The sequence below is a fragment of the Gallus gallus genome, chromosome 9 (genome assembly GCF_016699485.2).
Source record: "Gallus gallus isolate bGalGal1 chromosome 9, bGalGal1.mat.broiler.GRCg7b, whole genome shotgun sequence".
NCBI classification, from domain to species: Eukaryota; Metazoa; Chordata; class Aves; order Galliformes; family Phasianidae; genus Gallus; species Gallus gallus.
In genome coordinates this window covers 10,460,318-10,484,336 of record NC_052540.1, presented here as the reverse complement: position 1 = coordinate 10,484,336, position 24,019 = coordinate 10,460,318, and the positions used below count along the sequence as shown (strand labels likewise).

The 24,019-nt window shown below is 36.1% G+C and overlaps 1 protein-coding gene across 4 annotated transcripts in view; it reads left to right on the top strand.

The window, feature by feature from the left end:
* Window positions 1-24,019, top strand: part of SLC9A9 (solute carrier family 9 member A9) — a 177,119-nt gene that overhangs the window by 74,305 nt on the left and 78,795 nt on the right. For all 4 annotated transcript variants that reach the window (XM_015276871.4, NM_001031305.2, XM_025153339.3 and 1 more), the window contains 4 exon segments: window positions 3,295-3,383; window positions 17,693-17,806; window positions 19,440-19,551; window positions 23,307-23,460. In XM_015276871.4, the coding sequence (XP_015132357.1) occupies window positions 3,295-3,383; window positions 17,693-17,806; window positions 19,440-19,551; window positions 23,307-23,460 (469 nt within the window).

The window sequence follows — 24,019 nt, the reverse complement described above, 5'->3', positions numbered from 1 at the left end:
ACTTCTTCAAAGAGATTAAGCCGCAGCTGAAACTTCACTAGTGTCTATCAACTGTATTGGGAGGTTTCTCCTTTTTTATATCAAGTGAAAATTGTCAGTAACTTTACCTATAGAGTGATGAGCAGCTGTAATACATTCAATGGCTCATTTCCCATTTCATCTCTAAACTTCTGCTCATGTTAACCTGCACTGCAAGTGTAGTATTCAAATTGTCTGTAATCACTGACTTTGCCACTTAAAAAATGTAACTAAAACTGAGACTTTAACAACACTGAAATTGAGCCAGACCCCAGGCCCCTGAAATTACAGTACTGGCTGCCAAAGGCTGCTAGAAGGGACCACCGGACCACCTCACTTTATCTGCCTCCCTGTATCTAATAAATTCTTCCTGCTTACAATTCCAGCACTATCACATTTGTTCTCTATTTCTCCACGAAAAATGCCTGCAAAAATTCGACAACTCAATATATGTTCCATATTTTATTTTGCAATCCAACTCATTTCAGAAATCAGCTTCTATAGTCTTACAAAGAAAGAAATCCAGATTTCATTCATTTTGTTCCATCTAACTAATAAGACCCCTGTTCGCCTCTTGAGGTACTGTGCTCCTTTATCTTTTATAGTTACGCTACCATGTAATTGATGATTACCCTTAAGTAATCGTTTTTAAGCAAATGGAATTTTTTGCAAGCTTTTTAATGAAGCATTCATTGTGAAAGGCATGGCAAGCTAATACATATTATGCTTCCAATTGTAGCAACTGAAATACTCCACTGTGTTCCTGGTTTTCTGGTTTCTATGCTTGCATAATTGCGTGGTTCAGATAATTTATTCCTTTCGTAAAATCAGATTCAGGGCATTTTATTCCTTATGTCACTCTCTCTGTTCTCTTGCTGCCAATAGTTAGTAGTTTCTTAGCAGTCAAAAAACACCGTATAATCCTCACCGAATTTAATAGTCAATTTTTAAAATGCTAGACTTGGCACAGTGATGACTTATATAGAAGAAAGTGAACCACAAACTCCTACCTCTTTTCCTGTTACTGAGCCCGAAGCTAGCAGTACTTAGGAACATTACTACTGATTAGTCATGATTTTTTAACTGGAACTTCATTGTTTGAGCATCTCATTGCATACGAGAGCACCTCGAGAATTTACAAACTCCACAGATTCCATCTGCACAATAGTGCACTTAGTGGGGGAAAAAAAAGATTTAGTCTTGATTAAGAGATCGGTTATACTTCAGTAAGAATAATGAACTCCCTGGAGCATATTTGGACAGTTACAGTCTCATCACCACCAATATTATTCACTGTAAACTTTCTTTAGTGCCTTAGTGCAGTTAGAATAAGTAAATACATATCAAAACAGGCATAAGAAAATACGCACAATAAACAAAGACAGCAGCTAAAGCTCAGTAGGATTTCTTTTGGCTACAGAGAATGTATAATGTAGAAAAAATTCAGGTAAGTTTATAACAAAGAAAGCCCAGATGCAAAGAAAACATTTATGCTACTTCACGGGGAAGAAAAAAGAAAAAAGAGACTTGCTTTCTCATTTTCTTCCCCAGTGCTAAATATGTATTAGTATTTTGTTCCTCCATACTTTTTCTTTCATCAAGTGCACATTAGTGCCTGGCCTCTGTTCTTCCCTGCAGCAAGAGAGGATTGCAACTAAAACACAGTTGAATGTTGTTGGACAATACTTCTGCAGTTAGCGACCCAAAGAGTCAGGAACTTGAGAAAAGTGATAGAATATTGACAACTAATTTGTATGTGTTGATGTGCTTTTACTCCATACGTACTCCCCCAAGTGAAAGAGACAGCATTGTCCTTTTTCATGATTTCTTATCTCTACCTTGATTCAGAGGAAGAGGATATTTCACCTACCACACAGTCCCTAAAACTAGAAGACTAGGTTCAAACTTAGAGGTTTGAATAAACCTTTTAAGAAACTATTGAGCGACTATGTTAAGCTTGGCCTACTTCTAGTAATCCTTTTGAAATAACAGATTGTTTTACATCTGTTTTAGATTCTGTCCTCCTAAGTCCCTTCTTGCCAGCCTTTTTAATTTCAGAAGTCACAACGCTGGAGTAGATGAAGGAAGTCTTATCCAGATTCAAGTCCAATATTAATGGCACAGAACTGGATTGTTTTCACAATTTTAGTTCATATTGTTTGTTTCCAGTAGAACTGGTTTATATGATTCAGCTCACACTGATTCAACATTGTGAAATTCTAGAAATGTAAAGTCACTGTGTAGTCACATTGTATAACCCTGGGCTGGTATATTTTTGTTTGCTTTGTGGCTTCAGTGCCTTTTCCAGAATTCACCAGTGCTATTTCAGTACACATCAGCATCTAAGAGCTAAAAATTACCTAACAATTCACAGAATGGTCCACAAAGAAGAATGTTAATGCCAATTAGGACACACTGTAGATCTTAGACAGGAGGCAGCAAATAGAAGGGCTGAAAAGCAGATCTGAAACACTGTGGAATGGATGGCAGAAAACTGCCTGCTATCAGAGTCCTGAAGATCACAGGCCTGTACAGAACCAGCGGATGTTGTCGAGGTGTGTGTCAAGAAAACAAACAGAACTTGAAAGCTCTATGAGCTTCAAGAAATGTGGGTGGAGGTTTTCATGGAAATGGTGATTGGAATGAACATGAACAAGCCCTGAGCTGTGGCACAAGTAATTACCAAAGTAGATATGCCCCAGGTTTAAGAAAGGTACATAGTTTTCTTCTTCTGCGGGCACTTACATGTGGTCAATTGTAGGCATTAATTTCTGAATTTCTATTTTCTGTGTGGGTTCTGCTTTTCCTGTTTCCAGAGCTGGAAAAAATTGGGGTTACAGTCATATCAGCTACTCTAATTAAAATACTGCATTGCAGTGATGTAACTCAATGGTTCCAGTGAGTTAGGAGCAGGCTCAGCACTGAGGAGAAAGTATTCAAAGATCATAGACTTTTCAGTTCCATCCCTACCAAAATTTTCATCTAGTCTGAAGTCCTTCATATTGTAATTATGTTAATCTTGCCTAATGGTGAGATTACGATCAGATATTATCCAAACAGGTTATCACATTTGCTGGGCAAATTCACAGCAGTGGCAATGCTATTTAGCACAGAAAAAAATCCGTTCTTATAAGAAATATGTTCTTATAAAGCATATCTTACAGTTCTTTTGTTACAAAAATCCTTTTAGCAATCTAGTAACCTTTTTTATGCAGCCTTTTGAAAAATCTTAGAAAGGAAACAGAAGCTGCTAATCATCTTTTCTTTGCATTTCAGGTATTGTTGCAGTTCTTTTCTGTGGAGTCACACAAGCCCATTATACCTACAACAATCTCTCATCAGATTCCAAAATGAGAACTAAACAGGTAGGATATGGAAGTAACAGTCTGTCTGCAACATGTACAAGGAATAGACAGATTCTGAAATATAGCTGGATGGAATTCTGTTAGTGCAACTGAAAAGGTCTATGTCTTCAATAGGGGAAAGATGAGATTTTTCTGGGGAAAAACTAACAGTTCTCTGGCCGAACAAAAATGTAATAATCTGTTCTTCCCAAGATACCCGAAATGTCACTCAAGGAGATAAAGGGTAAGGAGATAATAATTTAGATCAATTTCCATAGAAAGAGGCCACAAGGTTAAGAAAATCCAAGAGCTCTGCTAAATAAGAGAAAAGTGTTCTGGAAGGTTAGATCCGTGTGGATTTTTGTAAAAGGACTAAAAACTGCAGTCCAGCCCACTGTCTTTAGTGATGACATCACTTAATTTCTACTTTAAAAATCTGCTGTAATTAGAAAAATAATTTCCATTTAATTATTGAAAGCTCAAACATGAAAAGCTACGTGACCTGTTTTAGTTTGAACAAGTAGTACCAATTGCTGAAAAGCATGGGGCTGTTCTCAGTACCAGAGAGATGGTGTTGCAATGTTGAAAATACTTTCCAGCACAAGGATTAATGTCAGACTAGGCTGTTGCTCCCTAGTTCCTGTGACAAGTCATTTGAATGTTGTTTGCTTCACTTTTAATGTTGATTTATATGTCCCAAGTACCTCAGGCTATAGAAAAATCCATCTCCTGGAACAAAATGGAAATATATGGTCCAGTGCTACAATTTCCATTATGCAATCCAGTAACTTTTTCAGCACTTACTCTGTTTTAAGCATTAGAAAGAGAATACAGAAACTTTTACCTCTTCTTACGCATCTCAAAATCAATTTAATCAAAAATCCAATTTTCTATCAATAACAGTTTGATAGAAAAAAATACTGGCCACAGTATTAGTTCAACTGTCAGGCTCTTACAGATTTTAAATCAGAAAAGTTTCTGGACAGTACTTCCAGAATGAAATGTTAGCTACTGAACAGAATAGGTCTTCTCAATTGTGTTTCTTCATATCAGGGAGGCTGAGAGGCTGATGCTTTGAGAAAATATTCTAGCAGAGAAGGGGACCTTTCTCTGGTGAATGTATTATAAAAATAGCATTTATATCTACTATGGAATTGCTTTTAATTTTGCAGAAATACTGAACTCCATATACTATTACTACTCTTGCATATAATTGTTGAACTTTGAATACAAGGCTGTTTCAGAGATTCATCTGCATGATTTAGTGATACATAGCCAGAGAGAGATTGGCCATTGAAATTTTAATTACATATGAATCTTTTCAACTACAGAAATAACCAACATTTAATTTTAATGCATACTGGCTTTGTTTGTTTTCATGCTTTTATTTCCAGTCATTCAGCAGTTCCAAACAGAATAGTGAAAACAGGCTGAATCTATGCTTGAACACACAGAAAAAGAATTCCATATTTCACTGCAGAACTGAGTTCTATGCACTCTTACTATTCTGCTTTTCTCTTCCCCCATAAGCTCCAAATCCTCAGCCTCTCTGACAATATTACAGTTCAAAAATTCCTTTGAATTCTTCTAATTTATTTTCTAATCCATAGATGACCCTTTCACACATAGCCATTTCGGTGAGATCTGCACTCCCCTTTTCTTTCCTTCCCCCCCAAGCATTATCTTGAAGAAAATTCACTAAACCATACACAGCATAACCATAATTATGTATGACTTTAGTGCATTATACATGGATATTGTTGCTAAGACGGAGGGCCTTGCTCCCAAATTAAATCATTTTTATTGCTATTTACTGGACAAAAGAGATGACTTTTCAGTTCATTTATATAATTATTCCAAGGCACTCTGTAACATTTTTTACAATATGACAAGACCTTCAGTACGGACTGGTGAGCTGTAGTGCACGCTGACAAGACAGTGAGTTGAGACTGAAGCTAAAACTAACAAGAAAATCCAAAATGGGATATAAAACTTTAAGTCAGACTGTGAAGTTATGTTATTTGCCTAAAGACTAATGCTTCTTCCCTCCAGTCTTGCATAATTTTACTTACAATTTCTACTGGCTGTTAAAATTTCATAGCTCAGTGATAAAATTCAGTATACAGTGGCAGTGTTTGAGGCCATACTGCTGAGTTCTGCATTTCTTATAATACCTTATCGTTTGTTCTAAAGAGCAGATGAGAAAAAAAGACAGGTATGATTTTCTTCATATACTAATATCAAATTAAAGCCTATCTTTGGTTCTTAAACATGAATTTCAAACTCTATTAAGAACGTCTGCTAAAGGATGCCATATAATTATTAGTCCCCATGTATTCTTTATTATCCAGTCAATCACTGCTGAACATTTGATAAAAGAGAAATATTACATTTTAAGAATCTGAAACTTACAGAAGCTGACAGTAGAAGGTAATGTAGATCTTCTCATAGGCAAAGGATTATTTTAACATTGCCATAAGATGAAAGAGATTTAGTGAAAATGCAGAATTTAGAGAGTTTTCATTCAATCCAAGTGTCCTGAGTGTCACTAAACATTGTTACAAATTCTGTGTTCTTACTGTTTGTTTATTAGTGTCAGTGATGTTTAATGGTAGTATTTCTAAGTCATCATCATTTACCTGATTACAGTCATAGTAATTGTAGCATTAAAATTGACACCGCTTCCATGCCAACAGGATTTGGTCAAACAGTGTTCTTGAGTTCAATATATATAAAGTTTAATTTGTCCAGTATATCTTCAGTGAAGAAGAAAATGGAACTGCTAGCACCTTATCAAAAGCTATTTGATTCTGTGCAGTTTTTGCTAGAATTGTTTACAGCTGCTAGTATAACCTCACAAAAAGCTGCAGGCAAATATCTGCTTCTAAATCTTGGGACACTGTAGTCTAGATTTCGCATTGGGTTCCTCAGAAGTACAGTTGTGTTGGGCTGATTTGCTCAGGTACAAGTAAATCAGTGACTGAGCAGGATGCTGCTAGATAAAGTGAAATTACCAGTCTGCTGAAAGTGGGCAGACCATAAATCTCTACAGGTCAGCTCTAAAAAGAGATCAATGGACAAAACTGTATTTTCTATGGGAAGATAAGATATTCTTCACTATTTTTTGTCTTTGCACTCCTGCATTTTCACTCAAATGCCAAGTGTAGATTGGCACATTTTCCTAGTGATGAAATATTAAGAGAAGATTTTAACTTTATGTGCCAGAAAGTTATAAATTCTGGAAAGGGAATTGAGAAACCCATCTCCTATGGAAGCAGAGAAGGGGGAATACTGGAAGGCGCAGCAAGTTATGTCCAGCTAACAAGGGATTATGTCGCATACTACCCTACCTGATTCCATTTATTCCACCAGTCTAATCCTTGGGTATGTAGTGACCTCTGAAACACTTGTGTCTATCAAATTCATGAGAGCTGCTTTCTGAAGTTAAGTGCAACAGCCTTTCTTACTGTGTTACTTGTTAAACAGTTACTGTTCCTGATAGCAAACCATTTGGGGAACACCTGCCCTTATAAAGGAAAGCTGCTGGCCTGATTGTTCAGCTGCTCTGGGAGTGCAGTATGTACAAGATGTCGTGTTAAGATTTCAGTGGCCCTTCACCTTCAAAGTCTTTAGACAAGCTTGAGAATAGGGCAAAGGTAAAAATGAGAACTCAGTGCTGCATAACTTCTGAGAAACTTTAAAGGAGCACTTAGTGTTACTAGGACTACTTCAGCAAATTAACTGATGCTGAAGGGTTGAAAATTCAGACTGCAATCTTAGTTCTTTGCCCACTGATGGGCATAGTACTGATTTATTCAAATTTTCATCTCCACACTATAATGCAGACATGATTGTCTCTGATTGTGGAAAGTCATCACCTTGTAGATAAGTAGCTAATACCATCTAAAAATCTCTTGAAAATACATTTAGCTTTCAAAATTTGTTAAGCTCATTTATGACATAGCTATATATTTTTCAAGTTCAGGATTAATCAGTTATTTTCTATATCATAAATTGTGCTGTATTCCAGGCAGTTGGGTGTAGCAAAATATGTATTTTTTTTAATTCATCAAAAACTAATACAAGTCAGTATAGCCTCTGGACCCTGATCTGCTACTAAACAGCCTTGATACAGAGTTTAGAGTTCACTATTTCACCTTTAATCATAGACTGAAGCAAATTGGAACATATCTGAACAAATCTGAACAGCAGAAAGTAACTTAGAAAGTAAAGTATCTCAACAGAGAAGTCCAGATCTACTGGAAGAGGGGGGGAAAAAATCTCTAAATTAAAGGAATGCATCAGACTGCTTAATGAAATTAATATGCTAAAGGCAAGGAGGTAGCTAGAGTCAGCTTTTATGTGACTGTGTCCAGGTGAAACACCGTCACTGTGAACTAGTCATTCTACTGCATTTCTGCTGGCCTATCACTGTAAACAAGTTAGACAAAAGCAGAACGACACTATTTGAACACATCTCTCTCTGGATACACAGTGTAGTGACTACTCTTGAAGATTCTTGTCAGCTGTCTTTTCCTAAAAGAAGGAACTATGTACTGCAAATTCTTCTCCAGTAGCAGAATGCTTTCACCTGAGCTTGTAGCTGTTGTTAAAAGCACACGCCAGGAATGCAGCTTCTGTTTGTCTTTCCTGTGTGAGAAGGGGAGTGGCAGTGGAGATGGCCTTGACCTGCTACTGCCACAGGTGCATCAATGTGCTGTTCTCAGGGGTCCCACTCTGGACATCCCACACCCCAATCTTTGTTAGGAAGAGGCCGTTCTCTCAAACTGTGGAAGCAATAATGCAGGGCCCCTTAGCTTAAAGCATCCACAGTCACAAAGGACACACGTGCCCTATGGCTTTGATTCTGCTTATTTCTGAGTCTTTAAGAAGTAAAACATTTACAATATGAATATTTCTCAAGTGTACAGCCTATATTAATTTATCTCTGGTTAATGCATACTTATTTTCTGTTATCAGATATTGGATTGTTTATAGATAATTAGTTTATGCTTCTAGGAAGAAAAGGCCATAAAAATGTCAGGACATAATGGCTCTTACAGTCCAGTCTGTTGACTTTTTAAAAATTCAGGATTATTTCCAGACTGAGGAAAACCCTACTTAGAGCAAAATGTCTTTGATAATTAGCAAAGCAGCAACCACCACTGCACATAATTCTCATTTTGAAATGAACAGCCTAATTAGCAGCTGCTGTGATCTGTTGAGGAATGCTACTTAGGAAAAAATGACCATTAAAGTACTGAGCAATCAGATGCATCCACAAAAATGATTGGCAAAGACTGGAATAAATTTATTTTGAAACAACACTATCACCAGTACCAAATTCTGATCATTCTTTCCATAAGTGCTGTGCACAAGGAGGCACCCTGTAATAACAGTACCTATGGGAAAACTTCTTACTAGAATCACTTTTCAGTTAGCTTCTGAGTTATACGGTATCAGTGAAATATAGCTGAAATACTGGCTGAAATAAGATGACATATGATGGTTAATACTGTGAGAGTAAACTGGAAATTCTGTTGAACTAATACACGACACTCAGGTCTGGCACGCACACGAAAAAAAGAGGGAGAGATCCTAGCCTAAAGGAGCCAATAAAATGCAATAAAATGCAAGCTCGTGTTTAGTATTAAACAGGTTGCATGCATCAAGTATGGTGTTTCATTTTAGCGGAGACTGAACATACAAGTTAAGCCTGATGTACACTGTCCCCTTGTTTCTCATAGTTCCATTTCTGCAGTTGAACAATCACTGAATCCCAGCTTACTTGAGACCATGCAAGTCCACACTCAAAAGCATTAAAGACAAAACTGGGGCTTCAGCCAGTGCTGCTGAGGAAGGAGTTCAGATGACCATATTACAGTGGTCAGTACAAAGGTCTGAAGCACCTATTCCTCATAAAAAGAACAAGCTAGTTTTGCTCCAAGTGAACACTTCAGAAATGTTACATTAGGAAAAAAAACCCTGCACTTACTCATACATCACATGTACTTTTTTTTTTTTTTTTAAAGAGACAGCCTATAGCAAAGCCTCCATTTTGCAGCTACAACAGTTCTGCCTGCTCCCTAATCTGAGATTTAACCAACACTCAGACACTGAAATCATGGCAGAGGAATGTATTGGGTCTCCATATTCCTTGACCTTCTGGCTATTTTCTGTCCTCTTCTAGAGATCAGGGGATAATTTCCTCTTAAGAGAGAAAAACTACAGAATATGAAAAGGCTGCACAGGCAAGGAAAGGAAGAATAGCTTATGCTGCATTTAGCACACAGCCATTAGGAGTAGATATCTGAAATTGTTTAGAGTTTCTTCTGATTTTGAGACAACTGAAACACTAAGACTCATATTGAAAACAAGAGAAGTCCCAGTAATAGGATCTTCTAAAAATTCAAGAGGTCATGTATGCTTAGGTATTCACTGTCAATACAGTTTTATCCTAGTAACTCCTCACTCGCATCTTGTGCTCTCTCACAACTTTGGGGTTTACCTCCTGAGACACTGATGAGCTCTGGCTGTACCACCAGCATGCTGACTTAGTGTGCTCCTGAGATGGACCATTACTCACTAACTCAATGCATCTGTACACAGCCAGTGGGTCTGCTACATACAGGCTGCCCTCGTTTCTAAACTGCGTTCTCATCTCAAATTGAATACGCACCATATGCATAGTGTTTGTAATAATTATTACCTTTGAAATGGATTGGGATTGACAGGAAGTGTACAATGAATTCCAGTTCTCTACAGAGAGATTTTCTGTGTTTAGCAGAAAAAGCTGAACACTGGGCATGTGCCAGATGCATTATTTGACCAGATGTACCACAAGATCTTATGGAACCCAGCAGAACAGTATAATGCTATAAAGAAAACTAAAGCTGCTTACTGTATGGGTTTAACAAGAAGAATGATAACGCAAGAAAATCTTGATTTCTATAAAAGGAATTTTACTACCATGTCTTTCAATCTGAATATCTCAACAAAATCCTTCATTATCTGACTGATGTTCCTGATTACTTAATCATGCTAAAAGAATGTTAATCTTCGGTCTTCTTACATGCAGCTCCTCTTAAATTTATGTGGAGATGCCTTTACTGTTTTTTCTCTTTTTACCTATGAGCTACTAGGTGGATGGTAGGAAAGATTGCTGCAAGTAAGCTGAGAACAGTAGGCTTTATAAACACAATATGAGTAATTACCTAAAAATAAAAGAAATCCTTTATTTTCCACAGGAGAAAATACTGCTATCCTGGATATAATACTGAAAATATTCAATGCTTGCATACAGAAATATTGTCTGTGTATCCATTCTATATCATATTCTTTAATCTCCACTTTACTCTGTTTTTGCATACCAGCTTTTAGCATTTCCTTAACTCAGAATGTGCAGATTTACTCTGACCTCATTAGCTCCTATCAAGTATGTGTCTTATCATTGATCACTATTTTTACCTTCAAGTATCTTCCACCCACACAGACCCAGGAATAAAAGTAGAATTTTGGATATATGAAAAACAAATATTCTCTTGAAACATAAAGGACAATAATTTTCATTCATTTTGCTTAAGCACAGAAACTGGAAAATACAAATGCTCAAATGTAATTGGTACCCTGAAGAAATCCAGAATTGTAGAGAAAGCAGTTCTTCTACAGAGAAACTTGTCTTCTTGAAAAATGATGTTATTTTTGATGCTAGTAGGATAAGGGAGCATAATGCCATATGCAAAATAGCTTCCAAATGGTTTCATTAAAATTTTTACAATATGTTTAAACATTAAACATTTTCCTTAAATTATTAATAAAGTTCTTTGATTGTTACAGTTTACTCTTTACAGCACAGAAGCAGATGCCAGCCATTAGCTAACATATACCAACTGGAATTAAAACCTATAGGCCAAATTCTGATTGGAATGGAGCAGAATACATATGGGAATTCCAAAATCAGTTGCATGCTGTATTCTTTATGAAAGAGTCAAAAATTATTCTCTCAATCTATACAGAAGAGTAAAACTGTATGGGACTATGTAAGCTATTGCAAAATCAAAAAGCTGAGTCATATTGCAATGCAGGTCATACAACTTTACTTCATGTCTGTCATCGCATCTCAATCTTTTCACAAGAGCTTTGAAGAACAACCTCTGAAACATTTCCCCTTACAGTGAATAGCAAGCACTTATCTCCAGTTTTTAGGTCTGTGCCCTGCAAAGATCCAGCCTTGGGTCTCAGCTCTGTAAAGTAAATCTTCTAATGCTGTGAAGAGAACTTTCTCTAAGCATATTGACCATCAAAACAGGTCCCTTACTAATTATTGCTACTTCATCACTGCAAATGGTGAATGAATAAAGGAAAAAAAAAAATCAGTCTAATACTGGCCTATGAAAACATTATGCCTCATCATGTAGAGCTGAAACAGACCAGCGTATGGCATGCCATCACATTTTTAAAGTATATTTGGTTACTTTTATTTTTAAATTACAATTTATTTCAATTCCTATGGCCTCTCCTTCTGCCAACGATAACACTTGCACTGCACAGAGAATCCTGGGGGCAGTGGGAGGCCTGAAGGAGTCTGAGCTGTTGTGTGATTTCTACCATTAACAAACTACGGTTGACAAAGGTCCATTGCAATCTCAAATAAGTTTTGTATATCACTGCTTTTCAGTTATGCTGACAACGTCACTCCCTGCAAAACTCGCTATCAACTAAAAACTGTACTCAAGACCTGTTTCAAAATATGTAACACTAAAAGTCTCATACAATAAGCTGCAATAGAAGGAAAATAAATTCAAGAAAATAAGGCAGTATAACTGTCTAAAGCACTTGTCATTATTGCATATCTTTAGAGACTGCACGGCAGTGTTTCCATTACATGATTAATGGATTTTATACCTTCAAAGGAGACGTTTTTACCGAATGGTAGCACAGTGCTAGACAGCTAACTGGAGTTCATTGGTTTCTCATGCTGCCATCGGCAGAAATCATCAAGGGCTAAAACACTCTTCTTCAAAATCTTTATAATTAAATGTCTATGTCACAACTAGGATTTAAAGAAGTGTCCTTTTATTTCTCAGAATATGTATCTGCTTTCATTCAGAAAAAAATATGAAAAGTATCCTCTAAGCTTGGGCATGGATTTCAAACTTTTGACTTGTACTTCTGCTCGTCTCACTAATTCAGGAGCAGTCAACACCTTTTGCCTCCAGTCAACTTCTGAAGAGTTCTGAGCATTTGATAATTTAAAATAGACATTTGGCATCCTTAGAAACTTACACTCGTGCAATGACTCGTGCAAAATCATTTCTCTGGATGAGGTGCCAAATGACAGTTCTCTATTCCACTCATCTTCCACATTCCTGCAGGAGACTTGAAGATTAAAAAAAGCTCTTTGATTGTTTCCATTTTGTGAACCAAGTAACTCACGTTAGAAGCTCCAGGAGCAACAGCATCATCCTTTCTGTCTTGGCAATACTTTCCATTAAGGTGACATTCTCAGGTCATTTTTAGGAACAACTTAATGACCGATTTATAGCTGTGAAAGCTATTTCTACTGCAGAGAAAGGAGACAAACATCTAAAAGGCTCCCTGTGTTGCAAATGTATTCAGAAAAAAACAATAAAGTTTGCAGAAATCCCCTTCCTGGGCAACTTAATTACAAGAATAATGATAGAATCATTAATTTTTCTACAACTACATCTGAAGTTTATTGAACTCAGCCTATAAATTCTCATGAGGTTCTGAATCTGGTTATATTATCACAAGCTCATACCAACATTTCTACCACTCTTCATGCTTTATGCTTTATAAGTAGCAAATATATTGAGTTTTAAATTTTGAAAAGTGTCTCTTGTCAATTAATTGATAAAAGAGAATAACAAAGTTCTTTCTAAAGGCTGATTTTAATCATGTAATTAAAGATTTAGGCAGATTCCTTGTAAATACAAGCCATCCTATGCTTTCTTTCACCCTGAGGTCAAATTTTTTAGAAGCTCGGTACATTTTATTTTTTAAATTATTCCCTGTTGCTCTCATTGATTGAAGTAGTTAAAAGAGAAAAAAAAGAAAAAAGTTATGAATTTATCTTCTTAATTTTCAACATTTTTTGGTTTAAACTTCTTTTGTTCAGCAAAGCCATTCCAGACCTTTGAATTCTTAAGAAAGGGTTTGCCTTTATGGGTGGAACAAACTTTTTTCCTTTACTGTTACTAGTCAGAAGTTAGCATGTTCTATGCCAGTAATATATCTATCTTCTTAAATACAGAGTTTTGGTAGTGGGGTTTAGATTATGCCACAAAGAATAATCAGACTGTATAAGTACAAGATAATGTTGACCTTTCCTCTCCTTTGATGCTGACATTTTCTTTATTTCTTTCTCCTTTTAGTTTCCCATTCTTTCACAGGCTTTAGGAATCTCGTATATCTCCCAGCTTTAGAGAGAAATAGAAAGTTATTGTGTGCCTTCCACACATCTGTTGGGATGAAATTTATCAAATTCAGGAGCAAAGTCTACTGATTAAAAAAAGACCAGAACCTCTCACCAGGACATAAAAAGAGAACTTCTAAGAATTTTCCTCTGTTAGTGTTTGTAACCTCGCAGTCAAACGTGCTCAGATATCAAAATTGTTACAAAAGACAAGTTATAGTCTATCATGAATTTGAGTCAGTTTTACTGATTCTTCATCTAAGCCTGTTATTCTAGAGACGAGCACTATATCACTATGCTGTGAAGATTCATTGCAGCTGTATAAAACATTCCAGGCAAGAGTTTCAAATTCAAGCATTCTTTTTCAGATTTTGAAACCTCTAATCAAAAGAGAAAGATTAAATAAAGTAATTATGCTATAATAACAACTTCTACAATCTTACGAAAAATACAATGGCCTGCATACTCACGGCATTTTAATTCAAAATAGGGAAAAGCAATTTTCATCAACTATTGATTTATCAATATCCTTGACTTCATGGAACATTTCTGACAGCTGTGTTCTAATTAAATAACGTTATTCAAATATCATCAATTTTATAGCTATCACTTAACACTGACTGCTTGGGATTTCTTAATAGCTCCCTGTCACCACCAAGTCTCTCTTACAAAGTATAATCAATTTTACATCTCAGTTCCCCAGCCGATCTAGGACCACTGCAACTTTCTCTGTTTTAGTGTTACACAAGAATATATTCCTGTAAGATATAACCCATATGCAGATGGCATTCCTCCATGTTCTAGCTAAATCGTATACCTGCAAGAGGTGGCTGACTTTCCTTCAGCAGGTATTAAGTGGAGGAATATAATATTGCCACAGGGAGTAAAATTCACTGAGGTTTGCAGGAAGTAAGTTCTTGCAGATGTAATTCAGCTTTTACCCAATACTCTCATACTAACATTACTCCCCCAAGATAAAAGAACGCAGTCTGTAATTCTGCTCTTACTCAGTACTCTGACAAACTTTACTCCCTGAGATGAAAGAATGCTGTTTAAAATATTAATATTTGAGAAATGTTACATTTTCCATCTCCTCAGTCATAAAGGGATTGTGGTATAGAATATGTTCATTTTCTCCTTTAAAGAATTCTATTTTTATTACAGCAGAGATGGAAATGTAGTGTGTTCCAACTTCCAGGTGTACTAATTACCTGCCAAGATAATCTCTCTAAAGCTCAATGAAAATTGAAGTAGTTCTATAAAATGGATCAACTTGCAAAACCTGTTCTGGTGTAATTTCCCTATTTGGGAATCTCACTTAACTGTTAGGGGTAGAAAAAAAGGAAGAAAAAAAAAAAGAAGGTGCTTAGGTAAACTTAGTATTTGCAATAAGACCCCAAGCATAGATAATTTACACTCATTCCTCTCTTTAGCAGTAAGACCTGAACTCTAAGTGACACTTCCCAGAAGACTATGCCAACTTCAAATAGATTTTTTAACATCTCCCTCTGCACTTACAATAGCTAAGGGTAATAAAAACAAGCATATTTATTGAACAGTGAGTTTTTAAATGCCTAAATACTATCTTAATTTTAATAGATATTTTTCATATCAATCTTCTGTAATATCTACTCATTACAGAAAAAAGAATTACAGTAAAGCAACTAGCAGTGTCGCTAATTTACTGAGCTAACACCTAAATCCAGTGCCCAGACTACGCTCATTTTTTTACTCTGTACTATATTCTACTCTGAGATGTGTTGACATTACTTCAAATTTATATTAATAATTTATTACAAATATTTTTTTTAGAGCTATAAGCAAATTTACAGACTTCACAGAGAAGTTAAAATTGCACATTACAATTGAGAGGTTATTCTGTTTTATACAGAAAAGTTAATGCTGTGTATATATTGAAATAGTTTCTAGCATAATTTTCTGGTAGCCCTAGGGAAACTAATGGCAGCATACAATCATTTTAATGCCAATTTCATTTAAAGTAGAAAGAGGTTAGTTGGCTGCGTGGGAAACAAGGGAAGAGAATTTATCATTATGAACAAAATACTTAAGGACTTGGTCTAGACAAGTTTGCTGAGAGAAAAGGATTGAGAAGTCTAAAATCAATAATGTCATGAAAGCACTTCAGGCAAGAGTTAAGAGCATGAATCTACTGTTGAAGACTATTGAGAAAGAATATATAGCAAAAAACAATGATACAGCAAATCTATTTTCTGTCAAAAACTATAGGTCAAAAAAGAGTTTGAAAATAAGAAACTTTAGTTTCAGAAACTACTAGCAGCAGATTAATTTTACATTACTTTAGGTCTAGAACAAGATTTTGTAACGAAGAGTGAAACATCAGTCAGCTTTGAAACCTCTGGAGAAACTTGATCTTCTCCCAGCAATTAAAGCATACAGTGTGACTCACAGTGATGCCCCTTCCTGCAAAGATTTTTATAGATAAATGTCTATAGATATAGATACGTAAATCCTGTCATGACACTCCTGCAAGGCTGTTTAAATGATTACAAATATTTGTCAAGTGACATGCCCACAAAGAAACAGGACCATATTTACCCATTGTATGGAAATGCAAAGATATATGATAATGCTTATTGGTCTCTAGGTCTATAATTTGAGTCTTTTTGACAAGTAGTTTTTCATTTAAATTTAATTTAAATTTGAATAATTTAAGTCTACTAAATTGCAAATATTTCGTGTTTATTCTCACGTTGTTTAGTGCTGCACTGATGAACATGGACTACAGAGTGTGAGCCTGGGATAACTGATGGTGCTGCCATGGGGTCTATAATATCCTCCCATATATTGCTAGGCTTTACGCCTCTTTCCCTGTAACAGTTGTTTTAAATAATGATGCTGACAGCTTTCATTTTTCCTTTGTTAGATCTTAGTGACTGCTATTAGATATTTATTTTTAGAAGCACAAACATATTGCACAAAGTACATAAGCCCATGGAAGATGAAGAAAATGTCTCCATAGTAACGTTCCTAGTAGAATGATTTATGACTGTTTGTAGACAGATTGACAAACTTTGGCCCTAATTCTATATCTCCTGAGCCCAAAAGTGATTTCAGAAGTGTAAATCCTCATCCTCTCTAGATATCCAGCAGCAATGATTTTTTTTTCCAGATGTGAAGAAATATGAAAATTTATATTTGACATTAGGTTTGATATAAGCAGCTGCAAGGGCAATCAGAAACATCCCTTCACAGCAAATGATTACTTGGGCTTTGTTTATTTGGTGGGGTTTTTTTGTTCTGTTTTTTTGTTTGTTTTTCCCCCAGAAGAAATCCTACCATAATATCATATTTTATAATATGTTTAAATGTTATCCTAAATACACGAACTTTGGTTTGAAATGAGTACTTCACACTATGTTCAAATAATGCAATAAAATGTCCGCCTACAGAATCATATTCATGATAATAAAAAAGGTTATGCTATATTTTAAAGGCATAGGTTCTTTAAAAATTCACTCAGGAATTTTTTGTTTGTTGGCATTACTGTACCATCCCCATTACTGTAGCACGCAGTCACTTTAGCCAGGCTCTGAGCCATTCCACAGGTTCACCTGTGTAAACATGATCAAAGCTAAACTCTCTCAGCTTCTTTGCAGTTTGCATTGAAGGCTGTATAACTTAATTGCTGTTCCTGTATTTTACCAGTGTTCATATGAAGTTTTAATATCCAAAACAGAAAAAAAAACTGTGACTTTTAAAGCAAAGTCACTAACTATACTTAATGCTAAATGGTTTTCAAATTTCCCCATGAAATGGGTTTGATTCCTGTTCCCTTAATATAAATGATACTGTATTCCAAGATAACTTTGTGATAAAGATTAGTTAAATAAGTCATAATTATGTTCTCTTTCAGTTGTTCGAGTTCATGAATTTCTTAGCTGAGAATGTCATCTTCTGTTACATGGGACTCGCACTGTTCACCTTTCAAAATCATATCTTCAACCCTCTTTTCATATTTGGTGCATTTGTATCCTTTGCGCTAAAGAACTCTTCATCTATCCAAGTACATACTTATATTTGTGTGTATGTATATATAATGTGTGCTCCGTATTTAAAAAAAAAGTCAACAAACAAACCCATCAGCTCATTAGATCCCCAAAATCTAATTTTTGTCAGGTCCAAAGAAATCACCTTTATTATGAGTATCTCAAAATCTGGCTGGACGTACATATGCTGGTGGTCTTACAACTGCTGGTGTTTTGCAGACATACTGTCTCCACATAGAAATGTGCCATAAGCAGAACTTCCCCAATGCTACCTAAATTATATTAGGTCCCAAGGAATAAATGAACAGCTGAGCATTGCTCAGATCTTTCCTTCTTTGTATGTGATATTTCCAGTACACACAATTATTTACATCACGTGTGCTAGAGATACAAGTAGGAAGTTTTGTTTTTGTTTCTGCCATGGTTTCTCAGCCACTCCATTACCCACTTACACAGTGGTATTAGTTCTTTTCAGTTGAATCGTTCACATAATGATTTTTTTCTTCAACTCAAAGCAGCAGCCCTTTTGCTCATTGCTTTTTGATGAACAGTTGAAGCTTTGAAATTTGGGATTACACAGTTTACTTGCATTAAATTTTTGTGCAATTTCCAGATGATTAAGGTCTGCACCACAGTTCAGTTGGCAAAGGGATGTTTGAGATGGCAGAGTGGGCCCCAGGAGCCACCCACTGCCACAACGCAAATGAATCCTTCACTCAACATGGGGAGAAATTGGAATGTGAGAGCAGCTCTCAGCAGCCCAGCTGAAAGCCTGTGTTGCAGAGCACCACCAGGACCTCAGCCTGTTTCCTCTCAAACTAGCCTGGATAGTATAGGGCAAGTGAAGCAACTGCTGCTAATGCTTGTTCTCCCAGGTATATGGGAGCTCTAAGCAAGCACTTGGCATCACAGATATGATGCACTCAGACACTGCCACTCAAGTGCTTCATTGATTCTACAGTACACAGCATGTCTCAGACTCTTACAACCATAATTGAGCCCTAAGAACCACAAGACAGAGGAAGGAGGGAACCTGCTAAATGCACGTGTAAGGCATTACGGTTTTGTTGTTGTTTTTTTAATCTGAAATAGCCATGTTTCTTATTAAAGTAACTTTTGTGATAGTTCCACATATACATAACAAAGAACTCCTCTCAAAAAATCTCCAAAGGAAGTGAAAGAAAAAAACTGCTGGATATAGACAGCAAGAGCTGTTAGGAAACAAGAAAGTAATCATGTCCAAAAGTATAGTCTTTTCAAATTGCTGCTGAAGGAGATAATGCCATCACCGCAATCGATGGCAGTGATTTGACTGAAGAACTGTATATAAAGTCATGTGATACAGATGTGATGAGTGAAAGTAGAGTGATTGAAACGGGATATGTAATGTGAATTTGAAACCAGGATGGCTAGGGAAGACAGCCTCTGCCCCTGCACAGTTCTATTGGAACCAGAAGGATGTGATATGTAAAACATAAAGGAAGAATCTCATTTTTAATTTCAGTCACACATCTAGAATAACTATGTAGAAATAACTAATGTCAAGTTAACTCCATTGTTTTGGCTTTTTTTCAGTAGTTCCTCCACTATTTTCCTCAACATCTTATATTTCAGCTGGCAGTCTTTGTAGCAAGAGCTTGCAATATATATCCACTTACTTTCCTTCTGAATTTTGGTCGAAAACAAAAGATTCCCAGGAATTTTCAACACATGATGATGTTTTCAGGTAAGCACAGTTTTGGTATTGTTCCAGTTCTCATCAGTCACCTTTAGCAAGTAGTAGTAAGTCACAAAGAACTCACTGTCTTAGAATTCAGGATGCCTCCTCAAAGCCACTGAAGGAAATGGAAGTATTCTTGGTAATTCACTTTGCTCTGGACCTATTCTAGTTAGCTTCCATGAAAACCTATTACCCAGAAAGTCTTTTAATCAATTGCCAGTTTGGAAATACGGTGTTTTTATGTTGAGTTGTTTGAGAGGCATTTGTATTATAGCTGGCAGTATACCAAGAAATAAATATTGAACTTTTAAGGCGTTACTACTGATACTCAGATCATGGTTTTCACCAGTCCTTTTTCACTTCAGGAAACAGTTTTATTCTGAAACATGACTAGGAGACATTAACTCCACAGGTAAGTTTTCCACGTGTATTCCAGCTGTTATCTGAGAAGTTTACTTTCTAAATTCAGGTTTACTTTCAAAATTGAGGTTTTACTCGTTTTTAAAACCGGTTAGTATTGTAGAATGACAAAAAAAATCCAAGAGAGAAAGCCAAGTTCTATTCTCAGTGCATCATCCACTGAACTGTTAAAATCTCAGCTGGAAACTATATTTTTGGACTTGCACAAGCTAGAAATACCTCCACTTGATTTTCTGAGGCAACTTAGAGAAAGCTCAGTTTTTTTAAGAATATTTGAGAGCTGAGAATATTTGTTCACTGAAAGACAGAAAAATGGATCCTCCAATGACATTTATGAAATCATTTTCTAAGGTTAGAAATTCAGCACTTTTGTCTTTCTTGCTTTTTATACAAAAAACCATTCCTACTTTTATAGACTTAAGTTCTTGATTGACAGCCCTGCTGTACACTGATCCATTTAGCCAGGTAACAAGTAGAATACAATGCACCACATTTGAAGCTTCCTCATCAGGAATACTCCACATCAGGGTGCCTCATTTATGCCTATATAATTCCATGTATCTAGAGAGCAGCACAGTACTTCATTTCTATATCTGTTCAATACTTCTGCTGAAAGCTGCCACTGAAAATGTCAGTTAATGTCAGCTAGATTGCAGCCTGAGATGATGATGACATATATCCATTAGGAACTGGCTTTCAGACTGCCTGCTCATCTACAATTGTTAGCAGTGTAAGATATATATGTAGATCACCCAGGTAAAGCTGGCAGGTGGCTAACTAGACAAAAGCTTGCAGTCGTTGCTTATCCAGTTTCTAGGGACCATTTTCTGTTATAATTTTCTTCAGATAAAGTATGAAATTCAAGATGTTCTAAAAAAATATCTTATTCAACAAATTTTTGTCCTCATTCTCTCATCAGATTTCATTCTCCACAGAGCTAGAGGCAGAAAACAGCCAGAAACTGAATGAGAGAACTTGCACGCACACGCACATTTACTTCTAAGTACAATTTAGCAGCTGAACACTGAAATTGGTAGTACTGAAAATGTCTGAAATCCAAATGTTAAAATAGTGAGAAAATATTTTTAACTGTTTTCAAAGACTTTTCTTACTGAAGAGAAATAATTTTAAAACATCTTTTTAAAGTAAACTGCATAATCTGCAAGACAACCAATAAGGACTGACAGCCTTTTTTACTGTCAGCAGCTTCACACTTCACTGAACACTTCACAGATGTGTTATTTTCCATTTAAATTGCACTTAGTAGTTGGTATTTTGTGCTTGGTTACCAATAGTGTTCTTACTTACTACAAACTGGGTAGTATGGTGTCTAGTCTGTGTATGGTAATAAACAGAAAAGATTACCAGAATTGTCATATTTCTGATATGAGTAAACGAGACAATGAATCTTGAGTTCAGAGGAACATGCTTATTGTCTACACATCAGCAGAGCTCTTGAAGCAACATTTTGGCATAGCATCAGGTTTGAGTAGGTCATAAAGAAAACTGGGCTTCACACATCATGCCATCACACACACAAGAGTGAAAACAAAGAATCTGGGATTACATTTGTTTTCAATCTTATTGTTTCAAAATGCACACAACATTTACTGTTTTCTTTACTGAGTTTCACAGCCAAGATCACCATGAATATCAGTGTCTGAAAAAAAAACAATTAAGATTGGGTGGATGAGTTAGGCTTGGAAGGGGATTATGTAGCATTTTGATATATTACATTCTTCATCTGTTTATCTTAGTCCTCTAGCAACTCATTATGAAGGGTGGATTCACTTTCACAATTTTTTTTAAAAATCTATTGTAAATCAAAACTAGATTAGTCCTTGCATAATTAAGCCAGAGTTTCCCAAATTAAGTTCAACATCAGCTAAAACAAGGTCAGCAGTCTCTACTAGCAAGAAAAGGAAATATTTTAATGTCTTAAATTTAATTTGATCTATTCACCTAGACAAGCACTTTAACCCCTGCAAAATGGCCACTTCAGTGGTGGCTCATTCCTTCCTCCCTTAAAATGAGCTGATTTTTTTCCCCCCAGTGAGAAAATAGTAAAGCATGAGCATCCTTGGACACATCTTTTATACAAAGCCTACTTGTTGAATTCTGTATCATATTTGTGAAAGTAGAGCTTTTAAACCTGCTGCCACTGATCTGTGCCAGCTGGTGGAACTAGCTTGGTGCTTCCTTGCAGTAGCAGCTTTGTGCTGTACTCTGCTTAAACTTTTATACCAAATAATACACATTCTAGCTGTGCACTCTTAAAAAGCTTTAGAGTTCAACAATAAAAATAGTTGCTTGTTATCAGTTGATTAAATGACTGCATAAACCATCAGTGTGAAATAAAAGTTTTAGTTATTAGGTTTAATTTCTTGCAGAGTACTTTCTGGATTCAGTGTGTATTGCCTACGTATAATGGCTTTGCTCTCCACACTTTGTACAATTACTTTAGAAAACAATAAATTAAATTTAAACAAATAAATGAAGAGCATTGGAAAATACAGAGTATTACTTGTAGAACACATCCTGAGGGCTGGTAGCACTGATGGGCTTTCTTCTCCACCCCCCCCCCCCCCCTTTTCTGGGGGGGGGGGGAACGTGTCCCTGTTCGAATGCCTATTTAGCAAGCTTTGTACTACCCACAGGGTTGTTGTTTTTTGTTTTGTTTTTTGTTTTTTAAACTCACTGTTAGCTGTTTTCACTACATGAAGTTTTTGCTTATTCTGTTTCTGGAGGAATATAATTTTACAACTATTATTTCAAGTATTTTCAAGTTCAGTCTATACGGCACCAACACGCCCCCCCTTTTCAGATACTTAAATTATCTTATAAAAAAGTATTTACTGTTTTTAAGTCATGTATATGACTGTTCTTAGAACATAGAGGTGTTTTAAAGAAATGAAGCTTTCTACTACTTCAAGCAAGAAATGGGTATTGGATTCAGCTACAGATTGTTATGCCAGTCCTTTCCCTCCCCTGCGCCTGATTTCACAAGCAGTTCTATTGAAATGAATAAAACAATGCAGGGAATACATTTATTTTTTAAGATGTATAAAGGCCAGATTAATGTTCAATATGATGTTATTCAAGAGAAAGAACTCAGTGGATATAAGACAAATGTGTGATTATATGTGAATATCAGAGTCATTTTGTCTACTTTTGCAAAGTTGCTCAGACTTGTATTAAACACCACACTTTCAGTTGACAGCATATTATAAGTGCAATCCCAGCTCAAAATTCCATCTGCCCTTGGAAGTGGGTTTGGGCTGGAAAGAGTAAAATTGTATTTCCCCATCAAATAAATCTCACCATTATCATCTTTTTTTCAGGTTTACGTGGTGCAATAGCTTTCGCACTGGCTATTCAAGACACAGAATCCCAACCCAAACAAATGATGTTCACAACGGCATTGCTTATTGTATTCTTCACAGTCTGGGTATTTGGTGGAGGCACAACACCAATGCTTGCGTGGCTTCAGATCAGGTTAGTACTCTATTTACAATAACCACCATCAAAACATAATGCAATCACTATCATCAACCACTCAATTCCTACAGCTTTCTGAAACTCACAGTCTTTTTAATAGTTGGCAAGCACAAAGCAGGTACTTGGCTACCTGTTAGAGGCAGGTTCAGACCACAAGAAATAAGTTCGTCCCAATTTTATTAAGGATTTGGACATTGGTCAGAACATCCTTATTTGCTCAGAACTTGTTTCACTAGTGTTGCTTCTAAATACTGTGAGTAAATGGTAGCAGCATCCTCCTCACTGCAGAAGAAACTGCTATGAAGGAAGCTCTTGCACTAAACTATAAATGTGTACTCTTTATACAGTCATTGTATATAATGCATTTCTGATTTCATTGTGAATATATTAAGAAATATACCTACACTGCTGCATCATTCAGCTATTGATTTATTGCTCACTGTCTTATGTATTTGCTCCTTCACAGCAACATCTTCTCAATAACTTGATAGTCATTTGTAACGGCAACATAGGTTAAATGAGAAAAGGATAGGGAAACTAGGACAGCATATTTAAT